Here is a 27,977-nt window from a genome sequence, read left to right on the forward strand (position 1 = left end):
TGGGTATTGTCTGCATGCATAACCATATCTGTGTAGGGTCCCGTGTTAATGACATAGCAATGTATCAAAACACAATGACAACAAGCTTTCTTTAACAAATGGATATAAGCTGGCAGAGTAGGATCCTACTTGAACTATATGAGGCATCAATGCGCGAGCGCGCGCACACACACACACACACACACACACACACACACACACACACACACACACACACACACACACACACACACACAAACAAACTCATACACACTATTCCTTACCTACCTTAGATTGTTGTTGTTATCCTAGCCAGTGTGGGTGTGGATCTGGATTTCTGGGAAAACAGCAGCTGTTCTCCAGGCTGTCATGACTCTGGTCTGGTGGTCTGCTGCTGGGGGCTGGGACAGTCACACATTAACACATGCCCCAGAGCCCAGAGGGGCACAGTGAGAGGTCACACAGGCATGCACGCACACACAACTCTGCATTGACATATTATATACGGTCTCTGGGACAAATGTGCACAGGTGCATGCACGCACGCGTGCACGCACAGACACACATACACAGACACACACACTAACACAGGCACGCACACACACGTACACTTGGGTGGATCAGATACGGTCTTTGGGACGGATACGCACGTACACACTGACAAATGAGAACAGGCAGAGTGATGTATGCTATTGATTGTAAGTTGGTACCATGGAAATCTGTATAATTTTGTGAGACTAACCAGTTGACCGGAAAGAAGATTATCTAGAAACCACAATCTGATGACTCATGTGATAAAAGTGTGAACAATGTTGACTTGGTGTTTCAATGTTTTTTTACTCTGGACAAAGCAGACTACAATAAACCTTGTGACTGGGACATGGCACAACACAGGCATGGTGGCCAGTCTTTCACTTCACTAAAGTGCTCAGGCTAGTACGCCATCTTGTGTGAAGGAGTTAATAAAACGGAATACTTAGTTGTGCGAAGCACTAGTCATCCTCCTTGATGTCAAGAGTGATTAACACAATGTTTAGCATATTTATATATTTCCCCATGATGTAATTCCCATGATTTCCAGTGTGCTGTTTGTAGTGGTCACTAGACTAGATGCTGTATGTTATGGATTAAACTCATATCTCTTGAAAGTGATTGATGCCAGACTGGAGGTACAAGGACCGAGGACAGACTGATTATTATTGTAGTCTGTGATACACTGTGTGACTATGTAGCAGCTGATAAAGTTACTGCTTTTTGTTTTGAGTTCCTACAAGCCTCTCGGGCTGGTGTTTACAGAACATTTAGTGCTGTCTGATTAGAATATAACGGATGTGTCTCCGAGAGGCCATATAGACATTCTCTCTGCTTCTATGCTGGTTGTTGTCTCCCTATTGCAACTTGTATTAAACTGTATTGATTTACGATTGACTTTATCTGTGATTTCTCTTCTCTTTCGTTCACCTGGAAATTCCTATTTTCATCATCATCATCATCATCATCATCATCATCATCAACCCTCCTGAAAAAAACAGCATAGACCAGAGCCATATGCATAGAGAGTTTGGCCAGGTTACAGAACGGCTGCCATGTTAGTGCCTTTATTCTTGAAATGTTGATGATGTTACAATTTGAGAGCTCCTCTGAGAATTCACTATGAAATGACCCACTGTAAACAAGCAAAACAGAGCAGCGAATTTAACAGACATTTTTATGTATTAGTAATCGGGATAATGTGTTTCCAAGTCTGGGCTGTGTTGTGGTGTCAACAAATGTCATTTCTGCTTTCACGGGACATCTTCATAGGTTTTGAAAACTATCAGAAATAAAAGTCAACTTAGAGCACAGCACGGAAGCATCAGTTATCACTTAGCAAAGGCTATGGAGGAGAAAGTGGCGCTCTCTGAACGTTCTGACAGAAACCATATTGGCCCAACTCTCTCTATATATGGCTCTGGCCAAGACCAGCATATACAGTGCCTTGCAAAAGTATTCATCCCCCTTGGCCTTTTTCCTCTTTTGTTGCATTACAACCTGTAATTTAAATAGATTTTTATTGGGATTTCAAGTAATGGACATACACAAAATAGTCCAAATTGTTGAAGTGAAATGTAAAAATTACTGGTTTCAAAAAATTTAATTCCAGGTTGTAAGGCAACAAAATTGGACAAATGCCAAGTGGGGTGAATGCTTTCGCAAGCCACTGTACTGTATTTCAAGCTTGCCCATGGTGGTTTATGCTGGCCCATGGTGGTTTGTGCTGGCCCATGGTGGTTTATGCTGGCCCATGGTGGTTTGTGCTGGCCCATGGTGGTTTATGCTGGCCCATGGTGGTTTATGCTGGCCCATGGTGGTTTATGCTGGCCCATGGTGGTTTGTGCTGGCCCATGGTGGTTTGTGCTGGCCCATGGTGGTTTATGCTGGCCCATGGTGGTTTATGCTGGCCCATGGTGGTTTATGCTGGCCCATGGTGGTTTGTGCTGGCCCATGGTGGTTTATGCTGGCCCATGGTGGTTTATGCTGGCCCATGGTGGTTTATGCTGGTGATGCTGGTATGCAGGTGACCAGTTTATGCTGGTACGCTGGTGACTATGCTGGTCCATGCTGGTCTATGCCGGTCCAGCATAATTCACACATAAAACGGACAACCGAATCGTTTCTAGTCATCTCTCCTCCTTCCAGGCTTTTTCATCGTTGAACTTATATGGTGATCAGCATCTAAACTTTCATAGTATTACCACGACTACAAGCAAAACATTTCGCCTTTCACCCATAACCAATGAGGAGATGGTACATGGGTACCTGCTTCTATAAACCAATGAGGAGATGGGAGAGGCAGGACTTTCAGTGCGATCTGCGTCAGAAATAGAAAGGAGTTCTATTTTAGCCCTTGGCAAGGCAGACGCTCGTTGTCGCGCGCAATAGTTGAATAACATGGATTTCTACATTTATTTTGCGACGCTCGCGCACGCAACGTGTCACTACAGACCCTGGATTGTTCCCAGGAGTGATGCCAATTTAGCAATTTTGTTGCTAGATTTAGCAACTTTTCAGACTACCCTGGCAACTTATTTTCCTAACAGCACCTAGCAACAAATGTAGCTACTTTCAAAAATGTATTTGGAACTTTTAGCAACTTTTGAAAAGTGACTCAAACGCTAAAATGCACGCATTTCCCCTCTAAATGACACACAAAAAATATTTTCTCTGTCACACACTCAGTCACAACACACGTGCCTGGCTGCAAAAGTGCATTGTGAGTGATGTCAGCAGCAGGTGCTCAGCTCGTGCACAGGCAGCAGCACCCCAGCACCAATTTCAGCAAATTGCAAATCATTGTTGTTAGCTGACTCCAGCAGCAGTAGTATGTATTCAACGAGACAAACCCAATGAATATAGTTGGTCACGAATGAATGATCTTGAACGGAACTTACAACATCAATTAACATGTCTCAATCAAAATTGTACAGTCAGAAGTACAGAAAAGAGTGAGAGTCTGTACCTGAATTTAAATTGTGGCTGAAGCCAGTAATTGGGGATGATTGTCGGGCATACTGTGCGTACTGGAAATCAGATATGCTTGCAAGAGTGTATGACATCAAAAAACATTATGCTGCAGCAAAATAATATAAATAAATCCAAACCGTACAACACCGCAACGCAGTCTACATTACCACAGTTGGTTAAGAAAGTGGATAACTGCAGAAGCTACTATGGCAATGGCCATTGCTGAGCATTGTTCGCTGCTAGCATGCAGCCATTTAGGTACGGCTAGCAAAGCTGCCTTTTCAGATTCTGTGGCAGCAACAAACTTCCAAATGCACCGCACCAAGTGCATAGAAATCATTAGGGGAGTACTGGCTCCTTATTTTCTCAAAGGGGTAACATCAGATGTGGGGGATGAGAAGTTCAGTCTCCTTTTGGATGAGTCCATTGATGGCAGTGTCTCGAAATACCTGGGTGTGGTGATTCGGTATTGTGTCCACATTTCTCGGGCTGGTGGAATTGGAGCGGGGCAATGCCAGATCAATAGCAAAGGCGATAGTTGAGTTTCTTGAGAAGTGTAACCTTAAAAAAGAGAATCTTCAGGGTATTGGCACTGATAATGCATCCGTGATGACTGTGGTGCACAACGGGGTGCACAAGATTTTAAAGGAAGAATGGTACTCATCCGCTGTGTGTGCCATTCTTTACAATTGGCTGTCAGTGCAACATCCAAAGAAACCATCCCTAGGAGCATTGAGTACTTAATCAGGAATACCTACAACTGGTTTTCGATTTCCCCAAAACGGTGCGAGGTGTACAAAGCAGTGTATGCCACCATTAATTGTGGCCAGAAACTCCTGCAGATCACCAAAGTGTGTGCCACATGTTGGCTATCGATTGAGCCTGCAGCAACTCGTATATTGAGCCAGTGGGATGAACTAGAGCTCCACTTTGAGTTGACCAAGGCCAGTGAGCATTGCTACATGGTGGATGTGCTCCACGCCATGTACATGGGCAAGACCAACTATGTCTACCTGACATTCTTGAAATCAATCCTGTCTGACGTACAAGTTGCAGTGAAGTCATTTGAGGGAGAGCAAACAGATCATGTCAAGCTTTTGGACAATCTAGTACACCTCTTAACATAAATTTGCCACAGAGTAGTCAATGGCAAAAATGGATGTCCTGAAGGTTGCCAGTGATAGACATCGCAGTCCATCGCCATACCTTGGGTACCTTTTCGAGAGCACGGTGTACCAACTCAGTCTTGCGCCAGAGGACGAAAAGGTCATTCGGAGCCCGTGCATAAACTACGTTGTTGCTTTAAGCAAGGAGCTGCAAGCAAGGCTCCCAGACAACCTAGAAGCCTTGAGAAACATGGCCTTGTTCAGTGTTGAGGAAACACTAAAGCACAAAAAAGGCACCACTGAAATGATCAAAGTAGCTGAGCTACTGGGGTATAAGCACCAAACAATTGATAAAATAGTTTCCCAATGGAGAAACATCCATCCGTTTAGGTGGGACTCAACTGAAAATACAGTCGAGCTTTGGAGTGAAGTGAATGACTACACGGACTCTTTCGGGTCAAATCCATTTGAAGAACTGTGCAAAGCTGCACTCGCTGCCCTCTCCTTGCCACACTCAAATGTGGAGGTTGAACGGCTGTTCAGCCAAATGAGTGTGGTCAAGTCAAAGTTAAGAAATAGAATGTCACTGCACACTCTCAACTCCATACTCCTGGTGCGGTGTGGACTGAAGCTCGCTGGTGATACCTGTTACCAGCATAAACTACCAAATGAAGTTCTGCAGCAGTTTGGCACCACAGCAGCATACAGCTTTAAGGCCACTCCATCCTCTACTGCTGGTTCCAGCTCCGTGACAAAGCAGTTGGAGAGAGAAGATGAAGAGGATTTCCTTACCAATCTATGATGCTTCATATTTACAGTACGTATGCAAGGATTGGACTTTCTGGAACTTGCGGACACACACGGCAGATGGTGACAGTGTGCACTGCAGTGTGAACGAGAACTGTGGCAATATCTGGAGGAAACCATTGAGCAGCTAGCCAAGCCAAGCAGCATAACAACCTGGAGAGAGCTGGAGAGAGATGCCTAGCGCACACATCATTATTTGGGATAAGTTGCTTGTTCAATAAGATAGCATATATACCTTGTTATTAGCTTGTACCAATAATTGTTGATCAGTTAGGTAGCATGTTAATTAACTCCCAATACACTGCTTCAAACTATAATTGTTCAGAATGTGTAGGTTTACTAGTTAAAGAGAAAATAAATTAAATGCAATTGTTCAATAAATGTGTCATGTGTAAATGTTGAATGATTCAATTTGTTGTGTTTAAAAAAAAAATCTGATCATATAAAATGTGTTGTGTTTATATTACTTTTACAAATAAACGTAATGATGCGGTTTTACGTTATTATGTAATTACGTCATCACGCAACGACATCACAATGTAATTTTGCTACTTTCAGCAACAAAGCGACCTGCCCCTAGCAACTTCCCCTGACAATTAGGTGGCAACACTGGTTCCCAGGCTGTTTCACAACCGCTTGTGATCGGGAGTCCCATAAGGCGGCGCACAATTGTCCTGGTTAGGGGAGGGTTTGCCCGGAGGGTAGGCCGTCATTGTAAATAAGAATTTGTTCTTAACTCACTCGCCTACTTAAATAAAAAAAGAAAAAAAAAAAAATGTCCAGTTGGTGTCGGCAATACAGCTTTTTGGGTTGTAAGTCCGCCATAAAACCCATAGAAGACGAAGTAGAAGAATATATTAGTCATGTCACCGCCCACTTCAGTCATATGACCGCGGTGTTTAGGTTTTCGGTGAGGAAGTGATTGCTGTTTATTGCGCTACAGTTTTGCAAAATTTGGCTCTGATGCCATAGTAGCATAGCTTTCTTCGTCAAAGAACGGCCGAGAGAATAATGAACAGTATGGTCACAAGGGCTGGTTTGATGGGAGTACGAAGCTGGATCGCATTACTTGTTTCAGTTCTATCGCCAAGTCTATGCACCTCTTTTGGCCAGGTAGGAAACTTGTCAGATATTTTGACCGGTTTTTCAGGCATGGGTTGTAATTCCTGACCAGCATTTTTAGCTTGAGTCTGATTATCTTGTCAAAACCGATAATCTGATAAAACTTGAGTATAAAAATACTTTCTTGATATGTTTTATAGTTTATTTGAATACTTTGCAAATGTAACTTATTTCTCAGTGTGACCTGAAATGGTTTATTCATTCATTTTCTATTTTAGTAGATGCTCTTATCCAGAGCAACTTACAGTAGTGAGTGCATACAGTTTCATACAGGTCCCCCGTGGCAATCAAACCCACACCCCTAGCATTGCAAGCACCATGCTCTACCAACTGAGCCACATCACCACAAACCACTTGATGTCTCAATGTACTCAATTACCGTATTGTGCTTGTTTTGTTTTATCATGGTGATAGAAAGTCTAGGTACAAACCTAGATGACCGACCAGCCTATGTACAATACAGTAATGTAGATTTAGATGAAGTTGTTTGTAAGGATGATACATTTAAAACTGCACAAAAAGTGGTTGTTTTCCCTGTGATTTGATCAAGAAAAATATTGAATTTTATGGGGTTGATTTGTGTCTTTGCCCATAACTTTGCACCTTTTGATGTAAATGTTTGAGGATGGGGTTTTATTCTTTTTGGATTCCATTAGAATGACAATTGCAGAGAGGGGGACAGGGCAACAACAATTACATCCAACTATTGACTCCTGTTAGATACTGTTCTTAGTTATATGGTGGTCCTTCTGTAGCTCAGTTGGTAGAGCATGGCGCTTGTAACGCCAGGGTAGTGGGTTCGATTCCCGGGACCACCCATACGTAGAATGTATGCACACATGACTGTAAGTCGCTTTGGATAAAAGTGTCTGCTAAAAATGGCATATTATTATATAACTACCTTTTTTTGGGAAACCAGTGATTGTTTAAAAACAAAAAACAAACACAAAAAATGTTGTGCCTGCGCTACAGATGTCTATCGGTCCACTAATACTAGTAAAGGCCCAGTGCATTACTTTGTATGAATGTTTTTATTATGATTCTGAATTCTCAAGGGGTGCCTTAGCACCCTCAGCATCCCTACTTCCTGTGGCTATGCTGTGTAGGCTTGAGTGTGACATCTCCTATACAGTGCAGAATTCTACACAGCTTTGCAAGATGTAGCCAATTTATTTTGTAGATTGTTTACTGCAAGAAAACATAGCAGTATCATGACTTTGTGTGTGAGAAAGTTGTGGTGCAAGAGCTGTTATCAACACTGCAATAGACTTGCGCTGTAAGTTTGCACTAGCAGGCCATTGCAAAGCTCAGCGACCAAAACAATCCAACATAACCTCTTGCACCTCTACATTTAGTAATCCATCCTGTGTTTTAATAGCAGATGAGTTCACTTGCTGAATTGGTGGCATACGGTATGTGAACAAGAGTAACACTTGTTCTGAAGGATCATGGCACTTGACATTACAGGGGTGTGGGTTTACATTAGTGAACTTGGATGGCACAGAGAATGATTTTATGGACACATCCTGTTGATCTTGTTCTGTCACTTTCTCATGATGTTTTTTTTATAATGGTCTCTCTCCGAAGTTCTTGTTGGCTAAAATCCAAGCTTCTTCCAAGGGGGAACTAGGAGGTTCGCTTTCTGCCCACTCAGGTCCACCTGGCCTAACTTCACCCGGCAGTAAGGCAAATGAAGGCTCTCTTTCTCTCTACCAGATTGACCCCCTGGTCTATGATGAGCAGTTGCTGTGGGTGAGAGGCGGGGCAGGAGAGGTGGACACTTACCGGATCCCACTGCTCTCCTTCACCCCCAAGGGCAGTCTGCTGGCCTTCGCTGAGGCCCGGAAGAAGTCCGCCTGTGACGTGGGGGCCAAGTTCCTTGCCATGCGACGGTCCACAGACCGAGGTAGGCAGGCAGAGAGAGCAGACAGACAGACACAGTGCAATGCAGGGATGGGCAACTTTGAACTCCTCGTGAGGGGCCACAGTGGCTCGCATGTCTGCGTACCCACATCCATTCCCACACGTGCAGTCAGCAAGCCTTTTGACAGCAAAACAAATCCTGCAATTCTACACATTTTGCCATGGGGTGTGTAGAGAATGTTGCAGTTTTAAAGCAAGTTTGCTGCAATTCTACACATTTTGCCATGGGGTGTGGAGAGAATGTTGCAGTTTTAAAGCAAGTTTGCTGCAATTCTACACATTTTGCCATGAGGTGGAGAGAATTTAGCAAAATTATAACTAATTCTATGCAATTCTACTCATTTTGTTATGGGGCGGAGAGAAAAATGTGCAGTTTTACAGATTATTTCCTGCAACTGTACACATTTTGCCATAGGGAGGAGAGAACTTGCAGTTCTTAATATGCTATCTGATGGTCAATGGGGCCCCCCCATTTGGTAATTCAACCATGGTTACTACAAGTTTAGATAACTTACCAATCCCCCCAAAAAATGCTGACATGGCCTAATTGATTTACTGACATAACAATGATGAGAACCTGCGATGTGGGGAATTGTAATTGGCTCGTTTCAGCTAGTTTTATCTTGTTCTTCATACCACGTCTTGTTTTGAGGTGTTTTTACCTATTTTCATGTCAGTGCTATTATGGCTCAAATTCGCTAGCTAAGCAACGACTGTAACAATGCATTTGACAGACACCAAGTGCTCACTGTGCAAATTGTATTTATGTTTTCAAAAAACATTGGAGACTAAATATATGTTGTCAACAATCTATGCCAACCCGGCCTGTTCTGCCCAATAGTTGCTCACGTTGGAAAACGGGGAGGGGTTTGGTTGTGGTTCACAATTCACTGCTGCCCTTACTCTGTTACTGCTTACAAATTGGATCATAACTCTAAAAGTATCAGAGATCCCACTCTGATATGTCTGTAGAGTATATTACGTTCAACAACATATGAAACATTTAGCAAAATCAAACAGTTTATTTTTTCAATATTCATGTTTATATTTTTCAATATTCATAAATGAATGTTTTAAATACATTTTAAAATCAAAATGGCACTCATATTACAGAGCAAACGGTAAAGTTTTATGACACCACTGTATGCTTTGTAGCACCTACAGAGTAAACACTATGGAGTGTGCTAAAGGAGGCCTGGGTAAGGTCAATATGACATAAATATACCAACTTTGAGTCATTATGCATTATGCTTTTAGATATATGTCAACAATCCTTCCTCAAAATGAATATTCTATGAATGACATTTTGTGAAAATCCCCCAAATCATGGTATTTTATTTGTCTGGGTTTTGTGAGGAATAATTCTAATAGGAAATTCCAGGTGAACAAAAAGGAGAGCAGTTGCAGATAAAATAAATAAATCTTGTTTATTACAAGCTGCAACAGGAAGACACTTCTAGCACAGAGCAGAGAAAATGTCTAACTGTCCTTCTCTGATCAGGCTCTTCTGTCTTAAATACCCATTGTAGATCAACTTGATTTTCCTGTTTTATATATATTTCCACACTGATGTTAGAATAATTCTGATAATACCCTTTCAATGTAAGAGCTGTTTTGATATTGAGATAAAAAATGACTTACATTGGACCTTTTTTAATCAAAGCTGCAAATCTTCTCTTAAAGGCAAAGTGGATCTGTTTTTATCTGGTTATCAAATCATTTCTTGGTAACAATTTAAGTACCTTACTGTGATTGTTTTCAATTCAAATGGTCAAAAAGCTAGCTTCTAAGCAAAAAGCCATTTCTCATGCAAGAACTGCTTGGACTGTCTGGGAGTAGTCTGAGTGGGTAGGGATTTGATTTATCTGGCCCGGGTGCCCGGATAGGCGTATTTTGCACAGGGTAAAAGTTGATTGCATTAGGAACCCGGCGGCCTCCAGTCTGGCATCAACCACTATCAACAGATATGAGAATAATCCATAACAAGTCTAGTGACCATCAACCTGCACCTTGAGTGTCACAAATGGAACCCTGGAAATGATGTATTACAATAACTCCAAATATGCTAAACATTGTGTTCACTCTAAATTAAATATGAACTTTTATGTTAAATATTCCCATTTCAGACAGACAGAGACAGGACAGAGAAACACACAGACACTCGTACACATATTTGAATTGACGTGGCTTTTTATCAGTGAATCTTCACTCCTGTGCATTTTTTTATTTACAGCACTCTACTTATGACTGATACTTTCCTCCTCCCTCTGTCTCTCTCTCTCCCTCCTCTATACCTCCCCTCCACCCTAGGTGCCACGTGGTCTCCCACCACCTTCATAGTAAACGATGGCGTCCTGGCTGACGGACTGAACCTCGGTTCAGTGGTGGTGGATGAGGAGACTGGCTCTGTTCTACTGATCTACTCTCTGTGCTTCCACCAGTACCAGTGTGACCCCGCCAGTATAATGCTGGTGGAGAGCATGGACGACGGACTCAGCTGGAGACCACCAAGGAACCTCTCGGTCCAGCTGGGGGTCAAGAACTTCGTCCCTGGGCCCGGCTTCGGCATTCAGGTGGGTCACCATCATCCAAGGTTTTCAGACTTCTCTTCATCTCCCCTTCTTCCTCTCGCTCTTAGAGTAAATTTATATAGTTAATTTAATTAATACATATACACTGAACAAAAATATAAACACAACATATAAAGTGTTGGTCCCATGTTTCATAAGTTGAAATAAAAGGACCCAGAAATGTTCTGTACGCACAAAAAGCGTATTTGTCCTTTGCCAAGATATATCATCCACCTGTCTGGTGTGGCATATCAATAAGCTGAGAAACAGCATGATCATTACACGTGCCCCTTGTGCTGGGGACAATAAAAGACCACTCTAAAATGTGCAGTTTTGTCACACAACACAATGCCACAGATGCCCAAGTGTAATTGGCATGCTGACTGCAGTGATGTCCACCAGAATTTAATGTGAATAACATCGTTTTAGAGAATTTGGCAGTACGTCCAACTGGCCTTACAACCGCAGATCACGTGTGACTACGCCAGCCCAGGACCTCCACATCCGGCTTCCTTAACGGCAGGATCGTCTGAGACCAGCCACCCGGACAGCTGATGAAACTGTAGGTTTGCACAACCAAATAGTTTCTGCACAAACTGTAAGAAAGCTCATCGGTATGCTCGTTGTCCTCACCAGAGGTTTGACCTGACTGCAGTTTGGTGTCGTAACTGACTGTACCGGGCAGATGGCAGACATTGTGTATGGTGTCATGTGGGCGAGCGGTTTGCTGATCTCAACATTGTGAACAGGGTGCCCCATGGTGGGGTTATGGTATAGGCAGGCATAAGCTATGGACAACAAACACAATTGCGACGAGATCCTGAAGCCCATTGTCGTGCCATTCAACCGCCACCATCACATCATGTTTCAGCATGATAATGCACGGCTCCATGTCGCAAGGATCTTCTGTACACAAGTCCTGGAAGCTAAAAAATTGCTCAGTTCTCCCATGGGCTGTATAGTCACCAGACAATGTCACCAGACAATGTCCCCCGTTGAGCATGTTCAGGATGCTCTGGACCGACGTATACGACAGCATGTCCCAGTTCCTCCCAATATCCAGAAACTTCACACAGCCATTAAAAAGCACTAGGACAACATTCCACAAGCTACAATCAACAGCCTGATCAACTCTATGTGGAGGAGAGGCAAATGGTGGTCACAACAGATACTGGTTATCTGATCCAAGCACCTACTTCTTCATTTAAAAAAATATATATATATTTTTAAAGGTGTCTGTGACCAACTGATGCATCTCCTTTTTTTTTCTTCAGTCATTTGAAATTCATAGATTAGGGCCTAATGGATTTATTTCAATGAACTGAATGTCCTTATGAACTGTAACTCAGTGAAATCATAGAAATGGTTGCATGTTGCTATTTTTATTCAGTGTAGTTTCCCCCTCTTTATTTGACTTCTCTACCGACCTATGACAAGAGCTCCTTTATATTTCATTCCTCGTGATTCCATTGCTGACTTTTGTAGCCTACTTTTGTGTTGTCAATTATGAGGCTAATTTCTGTCATCATAACACTAACCCTTATATTGTGTATAATAATAAACCTTGGTGCATTGACCCCAATATTTATTACTAAGGTCAGTCGTTTTGAACGAACTATTGTGCTTTGATAGAGTACACTATTTTGACTTTCTCTCCATGTCTCCGCTCACAGAAGCACTACCCTCCTGCTAAGGGGCGTCTGGTGGTGTGTGGACATGGCACCCTGGAGGGTGACGGGGTCTTCTGCATTTTGAGTGACGATCACGGACGAAACTGGAGGAATGGTGCCGCGCTGAAGAGCATCCCCTACAACCAGCCCAAAAAAGCCCTGGACTTCAACCCAGATGAGTGCCAGGTAAAGCTAACCAGGGAGGGAGTGAGCAGGAAGGAAAGGATGGCACACAGTACAATAGCCGTGTAGTTATTAGGCTGGTGGGAGGAGCTATAGGAGGACAGGTTCATTATAATGGCTGAAATGGAATTAATGGAACGGTATCAAACTTATGGAAACTACGTTTGACTCCGTTCCATTAACTCCATTCCAGCCATTACAATGAGCCTGTCCTATAGATCCACCCACCAGCCTCTTCTGCCATTAGGCAACCCTCTAGTTTTACTAGTCTGGTACTAGTTTCATACTTATTTTATTTCACCTTTTATTTAACTAAACTTACTGAACTAGTCATTTAATAACAAATATATACATCAATGATGTTTCTCTTGCGGCTGGTGATTCTCTGATCCACCTCTACGCAGACGACACCATTCTGTATACTTCTGGCCCTTCTTTGGGCACTGTGTTAACTAACCTCCAGACGAGTTTTAATGCCATTACAACTCTCCTTCCGTGGCCTCCAACTGCTCTTAAATGCAAGTAAAACTAAATGTATGCTCTTCAACCGATCGCTGCCCACAGCTGCCTAGCATCGCTACTCTGGACGGTTCTGATTTAGAATATGTGGAAGAGAGAATACAGTAGACGGCATCTGTCAAACGAGTGATTTATGACCTATTTTATGGGTCACGTGGTTACGCCCATATATGTACATCCTGTCCTTCCGTTCTCACGCTCTCGAGTGAGTGTTTATTTAACCAGATAGTGCATCTGTTTATGTTAAAGATTAAAGCTGTCATGATGATTGATGTGAAGTGACCTCGTTGAACTGTGGAATGTGTTTGAACACATATACACACTGTTGTATATGAAAACCGTATTGGACAGCCGCAGTATAAGTAAGAGCTGTGAACACTACAAGCGACCTCGATAAACTCCAGAACACTAAATCAGAAATTAAAATAAACCCAGGACACTAAAGAGGAAATTAACTTCTCTAGCATAGGGGGCAGCATTTGGAATTTTGGATGAAAAGCATGCCCAAATTAAACGTCCTGCTACTCGGGCCCAGAAGGTATGATGTGCATATAACTGGTAGATTTGGATAGAAAAAACTCTAAAGTTTCCAAAACTGTTGTCCAAAAATAGTGTCTGTGAGTATAACGGAACTGATTTGGCAGGCGAAAATCTGAGAAATCCAGTCAGGAAGTAGTTTTTTGGGGGGGTTTGTAGTTTTCTATTTTTTTGTCTGCCTGTTTTGACTGTGTTTGAGCCTGTGGATTACTGAAGAAAACACGCGAACAAAACAGAGGTTTTTGGATATAAAGAGACTATCGAACAACAGGAACATTTATTGAGTAAATGAATGTCTTCTGAGTGCCACCATATGAAGATCATCAAAGGTAAGGGATTCATTTTATCTCTATTTCTGACTTGTGTAACTCTACTTGGCTGGTTACTGTTTGTAATGATTTGTCTGCTGGGCTATGTTCTCAAATAATTGTAAGGTATGCTTTTGCCGTAAAGCATTTTTGAAATCTGACAAAGTGGTTGGATTCACAAGAAGTTCATCTTTAAACCTATGTTTAATAGTTGTATCTTTTCTGAATTTTTATAATGAGTATTTCTGTATTTGAATTTGGCGCTCTGCAATCTCACTGGATGTTGGCTAGGTGGGACGCTAGCATACCCTAGTTAAACATGTCTCCTAGACAAATTGTAGGTGTACTGTGTTCCTCGTGTCAAGAACACAATGACAAAACCATCGAAGACATTCTTTGGGAAGACCCTGATTGTTTTAATGGAGTGCTGGACATGAGTGACTGCCATATGGGTTACTTTTTCCAACCGGACGATTCAACGGTGAAGATTTTCACAAACAGCGGCCACAGCACCCTTTTTCAAACAAAAGCAGGGAGTTTTTCTCCTGCGCTGCGGATGAGAGAATGGTTTAAGACACGGCTGGGGCTATGCCAGATTGAACAGGCCCTGAGTGGGACAACCCTGCCTGGGTACGGACTGGAAGAGGAAGTCTGCTGGCGAGATGATTTGAAAGCCATAAGAATCTCTTCATTGGCGTATAGTCCAGACTCCAAAGTGACAATTTTAGTTTGTGACCAATTCGATAGTTCCAATGCAACCAAATCAGTTAGGTTGTATGTATTTTCAAAAGCCTGAACGGAGGTCAACTATTTTGTGCCAGTCTTTAGCTTTACGTGGGGCAATTATCACACATTCCTGGACATGATGAAACAGCTGGAAAATCTTTTCCAACATCGTGAACAATTACGCCGCTGGGTGCTTCTATCCCTAAGACAGACCCAGGGCCTAAAGGCAAGATGTTTGATCTATCCAGGGAAAGAAAACATACGGAACCTGGCTGGAGCGGGATATCTTGCGGGGAAGAGACACTGTCTGAACCGGTCAGACCCCGAAAACGGGGATTTAGAGACAGATGGATGTGATGGTTGACCATAGAGCCTCCCCCTTTTCTGTAAGAAAGAAATAGTAAACTTGTTTAACTAATTATAACATGTTTAAAAGGTTTGTACTACAGATTTAGAATTAAATAAAGGGTTTTAAAATTGTATCTCACCTTTAACAAAAGGAATCTGTTTTTTTCTCTCTTTCGGTCTCAGAAAGGCTTCTGGGAAAGAGGTGTGTCTTTCTCTGCAGTTGTGTGTTGAAACAATGTTTTTTTCTTAACATTGTTTTAAACACTAGGGCTCATTTGCACATAGGTTCTCCAAAAACAAAAGGTGTTATTTCCCGAGGATGGAGGAATCAACAGTCAACCACACCTAGAGAATCTTCCAAATAATCAAAAGGCCTTATTTTATATGAATACAGTCTTTCCTACAACAGACAGTTATAAATCTAAGCATTTAAAGGGTATTAAAATATGGTACTGTGCGGTAATAATATATCTGTTGTATAACTTTTTTTTTGTGTATAAAAACTTTCTGGCATGGTTAAATATTGCCTAGTAAAATGTTTAAATGGCTTCTGTGAAAGAGGTGTGTGTGTTTCAAAACAATGTTTTTTTTCGGTGTGTGTGTCTCTGCAATTGTGTATGAAACAATTCAACATTATGGGGTCCTTTGCACACAGGGTGTCTCCAAAAACAGCATTTGTTATTTCCCAAGGATGGAGGGAGCAACAGTCAAACCCCACAACCACCATAGAATAGGCCTAGACACCCCCTAAGGTTTAAAAACTTTTTTTCTTTTCTGAACAATATCAACACTGGGGGGTTATTTGCACATAGGTTGTCTCCAGAAAAAAACAGGTGTTATTTCCCCAGGATGGGTGGGGGACCAACAAACAACCTGTCTGTAAGTTCATTCCATACATTGGCTCAGTCAGGACACAGCCTTTACACATGGAGAATTTTAAAGGTGAGGATGTGGAAATAATAATATATTAGATTAGATTTTGTGTGCGTTAGGTTGTTTGTGGGAGATGTTTGATATTACCTGTTAGAAATTACTGCACTGTTTGGATCTCTCTCTCTCTCTCTCTCTCTAAGGTTTCCTCAAATATTAAACTGTTGTTTTACGTATGGTTTGTACAGATATTCTAAAAGTGGAGGACATCAAATTTTCCAGTATTTTTTATGTCAAATGTAAGTCTTTTTTTAATGTTAAAATACAGTATATTTATTTTGTATAAATATATTTTAATATTATTTAAAATTGTCTATAGGATACCTGACATTTACACAGCTGCTACCGGGAATAATTGATTTGGATCATCCAACATGATGACTAACTATCCATGATGAGGATTCAGAGGAACAAACGGAGGCCTGTTCTTCTTTACGCAGCCCTATGGCCTCAAGCTGTTTTCGACGTAAGTCCAAAAAATAAAAAGGCGTAATAATCTTCATATATTAAGCATTAAACAAAAGTGTGTACACTATTTTAAAAAGCTAATCTTGTGTTTACAGGGGACAGAGACCTAAACAACAATACCCAAGGAAATATGGACTCTACCTATGAACGACTTCGGGGGCGCTGAAACCGATGATATTCTACTGTTCTGTTCGGCCGGCTTTCCCATAACTCCAAACACAAGAAGCGTGGATTTAACACACAGATACACACCCCCAGAAAACTCCACCCAATCGCTATATAATCTAGCACCTAAGGCGCATCATGATACTTTGGCACAAGTGCACAGCGCAGAATCACCCCGGCCCGAGAAGGGCGACTGGTCTGAAAACGATTGGATTCAAGAGCATGCTCTCTATGGATACGTTATGACCAGTTATACATTTTTTTGATAGAATGTTTTTTTTTTAAAGTCACTTTTTTTCAGACTCCAATGATGGCTATACAAACCATGCAGAATCTACAAAGCCAGAGGACATAGGGATAGGAACCCCATTATCAAGGATTCCTCAGAAAAGCAGGCGTCAAACAACCAGAGGAAATTTAACTAAGCCACAAGGCCTAACAGTGAGAACTGTGTTAATATACCTGAAATGTATTTGAAATTGAAATTTTTATATAATATATTTTTGATTTTTAATACACTATTTTGTATATATTTTTCTTTCAGACTCCTCCCAGGTGTATACCGACACAGAAGGCCCAGTATGTCGAGAGGAAGAGGGCGTCCAGGACATGCATAGTAAAACATTGAAACCTGATAATTTCAACACTGTAAATGACAAGGTTGAAGATGTGTCGATGTATGAAGCAGCCAAACAGCTTGATACAGTCAATTCTGAGGTAGAAACAATATTCATTGATCCTGAAATAGATCGTCAAGATAGGTTTCTCACAGCCTTTTACAGGGCTCTAAAAGCCAGAGAGGTTCAGCTACACAAACGTATGGCTGCTTTACTAAGGCGTCAATACAGTCAAGATCTATCCTTCTGGCATAGAACAACACCCTGCTTGTTAAACAACGATCTGATTTTTTTTTTTTAAACGCCCAAACAAGCGCTAAAAACTGTATGTAACATGGCTACTTCTAGAATGCCAGAAGAACTCACATCCTTAATTAACCAAATTAATGCGTTAGGGCCAACCTCCCCATCAATAACCCAAACACATGAACCCACTAGAAAGATGCTTGCAGTTCCTATCGCTTACACTGAATGTCAACAGTCTTTAGAAATTGGTTGATGTTTTTCCTTTGTGTAATGAAGAAGTAGCCCTGTTCAGAACGAGGGTAGCATGTAGCGTGCTGTTTGTTAGAGGCGCTTGACCTGAAAGCACGCTCCACTTTGTTTTCCTCCGGAATTGAACGCAATTTATCCCGTCTTAAATTGTATCGATTATTTGCGTAACAAAATACCTAAAGTTGTATTTGGAAAGTTGTTTGAAATGTTTGGACAAATATTACAGGTAACGTATTAGGTATTTTGTAGTCATGATGCGCGAGTTGGAACCAGTGTTTTTCTGGATCAAAGGTGCCAAATAAATGGACATTTTGGATATATAACGACGGAATTAATCTAACAAAAGGACCATTTGTGATGTTTATGGGACATATTGGAGTGCCAACAAAAGGAGATTTTCAAAGGTAAGGCATGAATTATATCGTTATTTCTGAGTTTTGTGTCGCACCTGGCAGGATGAAATATGATTGTCTGTGTTTGTTTCATGGGGTGCTGTCCTCAGATAATCGCATGGTTTGCTTTCACCGTAAAGCCTTTTTGAAATCTGACACTGTGGCTGGATTAACTAGAAGTCGAGCTTTAATTTGACATATTGCATGTGTATTTTCAAGAATGTTAAATATTTACAATTCTGTAGCTTGACATTCCTTAAAATAGACAACCCTAAACCTCTAGTGTGTGGGATCATACATTTCCCAATCTGTAAAGGGCCTTTGAAAAGCAGAGACACTGGATTGGTTCAAGAAATGCCCCACGAGTGCTATATTCAGCCCTTGGCTGAAGATGAACATTCAGAGTAATATATGTGTTTTTATGATTTTGAGACTAATCAGCAATCCGCCTATTTGCCAATTTTTGTATCTACCATGACTTTCAAGGGTGAAAAGTGTTCGGCAGAGGCACCCGATTGTGCACTACTCTTTCTAAAACACTTCAGAAAACCCCAGAACAGAAACTAGAGCCTACAGCGCCAGTACAATCCTAGAGCCTATGATTCCTATCTTCTTTTGAACATATTGATACAACAAGGCGTTGCACCCAGTGTCATAGCGCAAGGTAGTAAAATCTTGTTTTGTAGACCCCGCCTTCAACCAGAGATGCATTGACAGCTTAAGTTTCTTACCCATGAGATTGGCTCAAATGCCTGAGGCCTTGGGTTTTGAAAACTCTGTGAAAGGTTGATTTCCTCATTTTGTCACATCTGAGGAGAATCTACATTATATTGGATCTTATCCCAGCCCCGAAATATACGGGTGTGATCAAATGTCTCCCAAAGAGAGAGAGATTCATGACTTGGTATGAGACAGTACGTCATAATACCTTTGATTTCCATAAAGAGATGGAGTCATACTGTGACAATGATGTGGTTATACTGCGTGACGGATGCCTCAGATTCAGAGAAGAGGTCAAAGATGCCGGGATTGACCCCTGGAGTTGTACAACTATTGCATCGGCATGCATGAAAACCTATCGTACACACTTTTTACCTCCAGCATCTATAGCTATTCCATCGCCTGACAACTACCGACGACAATTCAAGTCATACTCTAGCGGGTCCATTCAATGGTTGGAGTACTTGGCCCAGGATAAAAACATTTTTATTCAACATGCTTTTAATAGTGGGGAGAAGGCAATTTGCCCGTATCACGTAGATGGATACACAGAGATTGACAGTGTTGAGACAACGGTTGTTTCTTCCACGGTTGTAAATCTTGCTTTGTGCCCCAGGCCATGTGTGTCTTAACCCAAAAGACTTTTGGGGATATGTACCAGGAGTTCCAAGACAAATTGGAATCTTTACAGGCTACTTATGGGTTGAAAGTGAATGTTATGTGGGCGCACGAGTAGACAGAACTCAGTCTGATCCTCATGTTCGAGCTTTCCTTTCCAGCTTTGACACCAGAACCCTTGGAACCCCGACAGGCCTTGTATGGAGGTCGTACCAATGCTTTGACATTACGGTATGTAGCGCAACCCTATGAGACAATAGGATATGTAGATTTTACACCCCTTTATCCTCATGTAATGAGTTCCTCTTGTTATCCTAAGGGTCATCCTGAAATTTTTCACCGTGACTTTGACTTACTACAAAACTATTTTGGTCTGATTAAAGCAACTTTTTACCCTCCCCTGGGGTTGTTTCTGCCAGTGTTGCCTTCCAAGGGACCTCAAGGAAAATGTTTATTTCCCCTTTTGCAAATGCAGTGAAAACAACAACCAGGAAAAGCCTTGTGATAATTCAGATCAAGAAAGAGCCCTGACAGGTGTATGGGTCACTGTTGAATTCTCTAAGGCTCTAGAGAAGGGCTATCTTGTGGCCAAAATCTTTGAAGTGTGGAACTGTTCCAGGAAATCAGACACTCTTTTTAAGGAGTACATCGAGACATCCTTGAGATGCAAGCAAATGGCTTCGGGGTATCCTGCATCGGTCACAGATCAAGAGAGCAAAGACAAGTACATTCAGGACTATCACGACAGAGAAGGTATACGTCTTGACCCTGACAGAATAGAGGTCAACAAAACCAAAATAAATCTGTCAAAATTGTATTTAAACTCGCTTTGGGGCAAACTATCCCAGAGAAGCAATATGCTAACAACGTCAATCGTTAAGGGTCCCGAAGAATTTATGGAATTCGTTTTTTTCGGGCCAATACGAAATTTCACGTTTTTCATTCTTGAGTCAAGACATTGCCCTGGTGAAATGGAGATGTAACAAGAAGTGTGTTCTACCCCTGGGTAATGCAAATGTGTTTCTTGCCGCATTTACCACGGCCTATGGTCGACTTGAACTGAACACACTCATGGAACAGTTGCAGAGGTGTGTTCTGATGGACTTGCTTAAGTACCACAGCAGCCCACAAGATTGCTGATGACAGAAGACCTCCTGGGTGGCATCAGTTTCTTAAAGCCCTGGCAATCCTCAACATTCCCCTTTCAGGTCTACCAAACTATAAGCTTTGTCAACAGATTCAACCTTTAAAACAAAACCCTTCAAAGAGCTACAGCACCCCTAAAGATGTTCTAGCAACCCCTTCCTCCTTTGAAAGGGCTGATAACTCATTTATGGGTGAGTCCTCACCCCTGAACGTATGGGTGGTTAGACTTTTGAATGACTTTTGATTAAATTCAATATATTTTATTAGAAAAAATTATACAATTTAACATTTTGTGACATTCTTTAAACATTTGATGTGAGCATACACCTTGATTACAGGGTCTTAAAGGACACATACTTGAACACTTTTGATGTTTTCTAATAAAACAATCTACGGCGCTATCATTATAAAGAGATATAACATCTTCAAAAGAAACTCCACTGGCTCTTTGACATAGGTAGAATACACAGTGTTGACCACATGTAGTGGAAAGGTTATCTTGTACTTGTTTGATGCTGTAGTAGATCTTTGATCCAATTTTGGTCAAAAACGGTTTAGTAGATGTGGGGAAATGTGAAAATCTGGGGGGGGGAACCGTAGGAATCAAAAAGAGTTGATCTTTCTTCCTCCATCTTTTAATGTCACACCTAGCCATTGTTTACCCGGCATGTGTTTAGGATGGGTATTGACAATAGATATGGCCGGTCGCTCTTTCCATTTCTCAATAGGTAGTTCATCACAAGCCCATACTCCACAATTGTTTTCCAATTTAAGCGGCTCCTGAGACCTTCTAGCTCGTGGGTATTAATGTTTTTGCTCAACGATCCTTAACATCTTAATAATAATCCACTAAGACTTGTCTTCAGACATTCACTTCCAACATTGAATCGGAGCCTGCATAAACAATCATACTAACTGTGTACTGAAACGCATTTCCAGCCTGAGGTTACCTTGGAACACCACAGACAGATTTCCTGAGGTGTCGTCATCATCAGGTGATAAATTGAACACCGTACAATGTAACCCTCTGGAAAATAATTTCTATCAGTAGGTAAAGAGATCTTTTAGATGCCTCCCGGTAGCCAGGAATAGATTGTACAATTCTCGCACCGATATGTTGTTATTAAATTGTGGTTGGAAAGCCTTAGCAGGGACATGCCGGCCGTCCTGACAGCTACATACTCTGCATTGAAATGTTGAGAATTAAAGTTTTTTTTTTTATGTAGCGTAAAGGGCCTAGAAAAAAGTTTGCTAAATGTTTTCATATCTTTGGAAGGGTAAAATTTCCTTGCATCAAAGCCTTCATGATTAGCCTGTCCAACACTTTTAAACTAAAGTTGATTCTTAGGCTTTGGAAAATTGGTTGTATAAAACTTTGGTCATTCATTTTTATATCTTTATGGGGTTTGAAGCCTGTACACTCGAATGAAATGTGTCCTCTAATACCCAACTGTTGAACACAGTTTTTCCAACGGACCAACAAAGATCCAGTCAGCTGTACCTTCAGGAACCCTATATAAGCTCCCCATCATAATCTTTTAACTTGTAGACAGGGGGTATACGTGATAGACATTTGTTAACTGAATAACTCTTCGCTGTAAGTTCAAGGGGAGGGCTTCATCCGTATACTCTTATGGTAGCTGTAGTTATAACCCTTCACTAAATCTTGAACTATATCCACATATCTATGGGTGTTGTGAGCCATATAAAGTATTTCCACATCCTCTGAATCCGAACCTGAAGCAAAATGTACAATATTATATAAAAATTCTTTATTTTAAAGATATAAAACGAAAGGTGGGACACAATCATTCTGATATTTCAAACCCCCGTGAATATTTTTCGCAAGGCACTGTATAACCGTTAGCATGTATCGATTTGTCATTTTTTGTCTGCAAGGGCCTGCATGTCACATAGATCCGCCTGAAACTGGGACAAGGGATGAGTAGAGAACTCTATTTGGTGGAAATTGTTTTCTCACAGGTTTATGCAGAGTGTAAGAATCCTGCTCTGCTAGCCAATCATTCATTTGCGCATTGCTTAACCTGCTACCTTTTTCTTCAGCTGTAGCTCTCTGGAACCTCTCCTTCCCCTGAAAGACCCTGGGTTAGAGGGGGTAGAATAAATGTTTTTCAACATCTGCTCCGCCATCCTTCTTGCCTCTCTGATGTACAATAACATTAATTAAGCCCCTTTCATATAACGAGAACATTTTATTTTTGCAAATATTCTTTTCATGCAAGTATTACGTATCCATCGTACACTTTATTTTCAGTAATTTGCTGCATAACATTTGTAAATTCTCTCAAAATAAAAAAATATTTATTCTCTCTAACATCGTATGCATATACCCATTGCTTTATATCTAAATAAAAATATATATATTGTTACTCGTTCTCTTGGGGTTTATTGAGCCAGAAAGTCACCACCTCAGCCACCAAAACTTCCTTGTATTTGTTGTCGTCCACCAGTGCGTGTCTGGTTTCTTTGAGTTTCTCATGCATGTAGATCACCTCCTTCAGTTCATGTAGGAAAGCATGTACAACGTAAACCCTGGGAATAGACTGCACAAGACCCTAAGACTCCAGGGCTCTGACCATCAATGGTATAAAGCAGCTGGACCACAGTCTTTTCACCAGCTCCTCAAAGTGGTTAAAGAAGAAGTACCTGGGTGGGTCGTATAAACACGGAGGTCGTCGTTGGCTGGGGGGATTGATCTCATAACCGGGGCATTTTTCTCTACTCTCCAATCACCACGTCTAAAAGTGTGGCTACAGAGGTCTTGATGGTGTCCACAAATATAGTACTGACCACCCCATCAAACGCATCCTCAGGCTGTGTACATGTAGGGGGTTTTGGGGGGGCTTGCCTGGCGGGAGTAGAAAGGAGGGCTGTGAGGCATAGAGTCCTTAGGGTCTGGTACCCATGACATATCAGAGTCCTGATATGGTATATGAATATCCATGGTATATGCTGAAAAGAAGAACCAGATGCTTTATGGTCACCCCTTTTATTGGTGAACCATTCCTTTGGTACCGGGGTGTGGTTAATGTAACAGCCACATACTTAGTTTTTTTCAGGGGATGACCCTTCTGAGGATGACCCTTCTGGGGGTTACTTTGAATCATAATCCTTAGGATTTGTATATATCATGCACTTCCTTAGTTGAACAATACTCTGCTGTTGTTGGCTCTGTACAAAAAGAGCATCCACTAACTCTAACATGTTCAATTCCATTAAATCCCAACTTTTAAAAAGCCAAAGCCAACTGCTTCTTTTCCCACCTTTCCTTCGAGTTCTCTGCTGCCAAAGACTGGAAAGAATTGCAATAATCACTGAAGTTGGAGACATATCTCCCTCACTAACTTTATGCATCAGCTGTCAGAGCAGCTTACCGATCACTACACCTGTACATAGCCCAACCAACTACCTCATCCCCATATTGTTATTCATTTTATTTATATTTGTTTTGCTCCTTTACACCCCAGTGCACATGCATCACTCCAGTGTTTATTTGCGAAATTGTAATTATTTTCCCACTACAGCCTATTTCTTGCCTTTCCTAATCATACTTCATTTGCACACACTGTATATAGACTTTTCTATTGTGTTATTGACTGTATGTTTGTTAGTTCCATGTGTAACTCTGTGTTTGTGTCACACTGCTTTGCTTTATCTTGGCCAGGTCACAGTTGTAAATGAGAACTTGTTCTCAACTGGCTTACCTGGTTAAATAAAGGTTAAATAAAAAATCTTATTTAAAATGATGGCTTACTTTGCTTTTGTTCTGGTTTAATGCAGTAGTGCTGTATACTGATTACAATGCAGTTCCTCAACTTTTTTTTGTATCAGGGACTGGAAAGCTATAGTAGCAAGTCCTTGTAGGACAACTTAAATTAATTAATCTGAGTAACAACCATCAGTATCCCTTGATGAGAAGTGCTTGAGAAACACCGTATTAGCTTTTATCAGTTAAACGCCACGATCGGGCTCACCTCAGTGCCTCAATCAAACTAATCTCTGCCCCCCCCCCTCCCGTAGCCTGTAGAGATGGAGGACGGTAGCATCGTCATCAACGTGCGCAACCAGAACAACTACCACTGCCGCTGCCGCATGGTGGTGCGCAGCCTGGACGGGGGCGAGACGCTACCCTTGGAGCAGCTGTTGTTTGACTCCACCCTGATAGACCCTGTGGTAGCGGCAGGGGCGCTGCAGAAGGAAGGCGTGATGTACTTCACCAACCCAGCTGACAGTACTCACAGTAAGGACTATGGGGTTGGGTTGGGGCCCCCTGGTGGACAGAATGGGTGGGAAAGGGGAATAGTGGTGAGTTATTTTTTTTACTTCAACCTTTCTGTCCCCCTTGCTTTCTTTCCCTTCCTCTCTGTCTCTCTCTTTCCTTTCTTCCAGGGGTCAACCTAACCCTGCGCTGGTCTCTGACCAATGGCACGTCGTGGGAGAAGAAGGCCGTCCAGATCTGGGCGGGGCCAAGCGGCTACTCCTGTATGACATCACTTACGAGCGGCAGGGCGGAGGACAGGAAGTTCATCTTCGTCATCTACGAGAAAGGCCACAAGGACTACTATGAGACCATCTCCTTTGCCAAGATCCACCTCTATGGTGGACTGTAGTAGAATAAGGCTGGGGGGGGTGGGTACTTGGTAGAGTCTGCTTCTAACCACTGGTCCATGGTCAGGGTCCGTATTCTCAAAGCCTCTCGGAATGCTGAACTAGGATACATTTGGACTTTTAGATCATAATGAATTAGATGACATAGACGGGGGACCTGATCCTAGATCAGCACTCCTACTCTGAGATGCTTTTTAAATTTTTGTATATAATCCCAAATATTTTTATCCGCTTAATAATAGTTATGGTTAGGATGGGAATTGGTGAATTTCATCTGTGGTTAGGGTATTTCATCTGGTTAGGGTATTTAATCTGTGGTTAGTGTATTTCATCTGGTTAGGGTATTTAATCTGTGGTTAGGGGGAGGAAGGGGGACTCATTGGACTTTGCAACACAACTTTATTTTGATAGGTGAAGGGAGACATGGAGAAATACAAACTACTGCTGTTGTATGGCACCAAGAATGACAGGTTTGTGCCATTTTATCTTTAGGTGGCTTTTAAATACATCATGATTTTATTAATTAGGGCAAAACGTAGCAAACCTCTTTCGCAACGGAAAATGGACATTTGCTTTTCTTATTGGACAAGTTCAGGTAGCTCCTCCCTGTTTTAGTCTGTTTTCCTCAATTTGGTGCCTAATGTACATTTATTAGAATGGCCCAATCACAGGTACCCCGTCCTTTAATGAAGCTATGATAGTCTGTAATGATTGGTGGTATGTTGGTGTACTCTTCCTGACTGGGCCTCCCATAGCTGAGAGAGGAAGAAATCCCTCACCTACATCTTTTATTTTGTGATGTGGGGAAGGAAAAAGGTTTGGGTGGGGTATGCGTCTTCAAGCCATAGAAATATTTGGACAGACTTACTAAGCATTTGCAACTGTGCTATTTCCATAGGGCAAAAAAATTGAACAAAGAGTAAAAATATAGCTTTAGAGGAGGACATTTTAACGCCTAGTAAATCTAGCTCCCATGCATCACAGCCCGGAACAGAATGGTTTCACTTTCAGAATGGATCTTGCCAACTTTTGGCATGAGAGAAGACCGTATGATGAGACAATAGTTTGAGGGAATTGGACTTGTAAATGATTGACTTGTGTCAGAATAGCACATGCACATTTTGAATCCATTATTATTTATTTTTTCTTGAGCCAGGGATGTTATTGAAATCCCCCTTGTTGTGCTATCAGTTGAACGTTTATTACATCTTTTGCGGCAGCGTAGCCTAGTGGTTAGAGCGTTGGACTAGTAACCGGAAGGTTGCAAGTTCAAACCCCGAGCTGACAAGGTACAAATCTGTCGTTCTGTCCCTGAACAGGCAGTTAACCCACTAGGCCGTCATTGAAAATAAGATATTGTTCTTAACTGACTTGCCTAGTTAAATAAAGGTCAACATTTTTTTTTATTTAAATGTGATTGTGTCACTCCCCTTGACAATTTACCTCCGGTTTCTATAGCATATTTGATCAGTCTCATCTAGCTAGCACACTTCTGTCCACAGCAGTTGTAGTTGTTTCTCTCAGCTCACCTTGCTGAACCTAGCTGTGAAGCCGACATACTGGTATGCAATAGATTCCTTGTTTAGTGGTAAGAGGCTGCACCTGGTTAAATGCACACAAGGATTTGGTTGGTAGTTCACTGAAAATGATTTTGATGAGAAACTCTTGCCTTGTATTGAAAAATCTGGATGCTTGGCAACTCATTGTGTCAAGAAGTTTAACTGCCACATGTTATGGTCTTTAAGTCCACTTGATTTTGTATTTTATTTAGCATATATTCTTCTTTTATTGTAAGACTACATATCTTACGAAGTTTATTATCCTTCCTTTCCTGAAAATTTGTAACTTCAATAGAATGCTTTCAATTCACGTTTTTAAGCTAAGATTTGTGGTTTTAACATTTCAGATGTTTTCTGATCAAGACATTGAATTCCAATATAAATAGTGATTAAGGGAGGTGTGATGTGTGTCTGAGTACAAATATGATATTCTGTATGTACGTTTGGATATTGTACTGATGTTTTTCCAATTAGTGGTAATAGATCAGAACTGGGCTGCCTGTGTAAGAGCAGCCATTGAACTACAGTATGTGGAAACATATGTATCAGTTCATAAACCATGGAATGGGTACATCAAATCTTTTCCCAACTATTTTGCAGTCTATATGGCACGGATGTCAAGTTTTTTTTCTACTTAAATTAAACTGGTATACTTTTTTATTCATCCAAATTTTCTTTAACCAATTTTGATATTTAATGCAGGGCCATCTTTCACTTGCCTCTTCAATTTTGAGTAGAGCAGACATTTCCATATATTTTTGTTAGCCGCCTGTGTGACAACTCCTCCGGTCCTATTTATGATATAATTTATAAAGATTATACCATTATTTTTTTTAATCAATTATTATATTTGAGTTTAACCATAATATTTGTTCTGTCTTTTCTGGTGGATTAAACTGAAATTGCAACCAACTTTCTATGGCTTGTTTTTTTTTTT

At 41.4% G+C, this 27,977-nt stretch overlaps 1 protein-coding gene across 1 annotated transcript; it reads left to right on the plus strand.

The window, feature by feature from the left end:
• The first annotated feature begins 6,006 nt into the window (after positions 1-6,006).
• On the plus strand, positions 6,007-27,952 carry LOC118398300 (sialidase-1-like). The gene is made up of 6 exons (XM_035793500.2): positions 6,007-6,508; positions 8,234-8,423; positions 10,751-11,013; positions 12,684-12,866; positions 24,894-25,113; positions 25,263-27,952. The coding sequence occupies exons 1-6, from the start codon at positions 6,407-6,409 to the stop codon at positions 25,481-25,483; spliced, it is 1,179 nt and encodes a 392-aa protein (XP_035649393.1). The 5' UTR covers positions 6,007-6,406; the 3' UTR covers positions 25,484-27,952.
• Positions 27,953-27,977: the final 25 nt, after the last annotated feature.

The sequence above is a fragment of the Oncorhynchus keta genome, chromosome 19, assembly GCF_023373465.1.
Source record: "Oncorhynchus keta strain PuntledgeMale-10-30-2019 chromosome 19, Oket_V2, whole genome shotgun sequence".
Classification (NCBI taxonomy): Eukaryota; Metazoa; Chordata; class Actinopteri; order Salmoniformes; family Salmonidae; genus Oncorhynchus; species Oncorhynchus keta.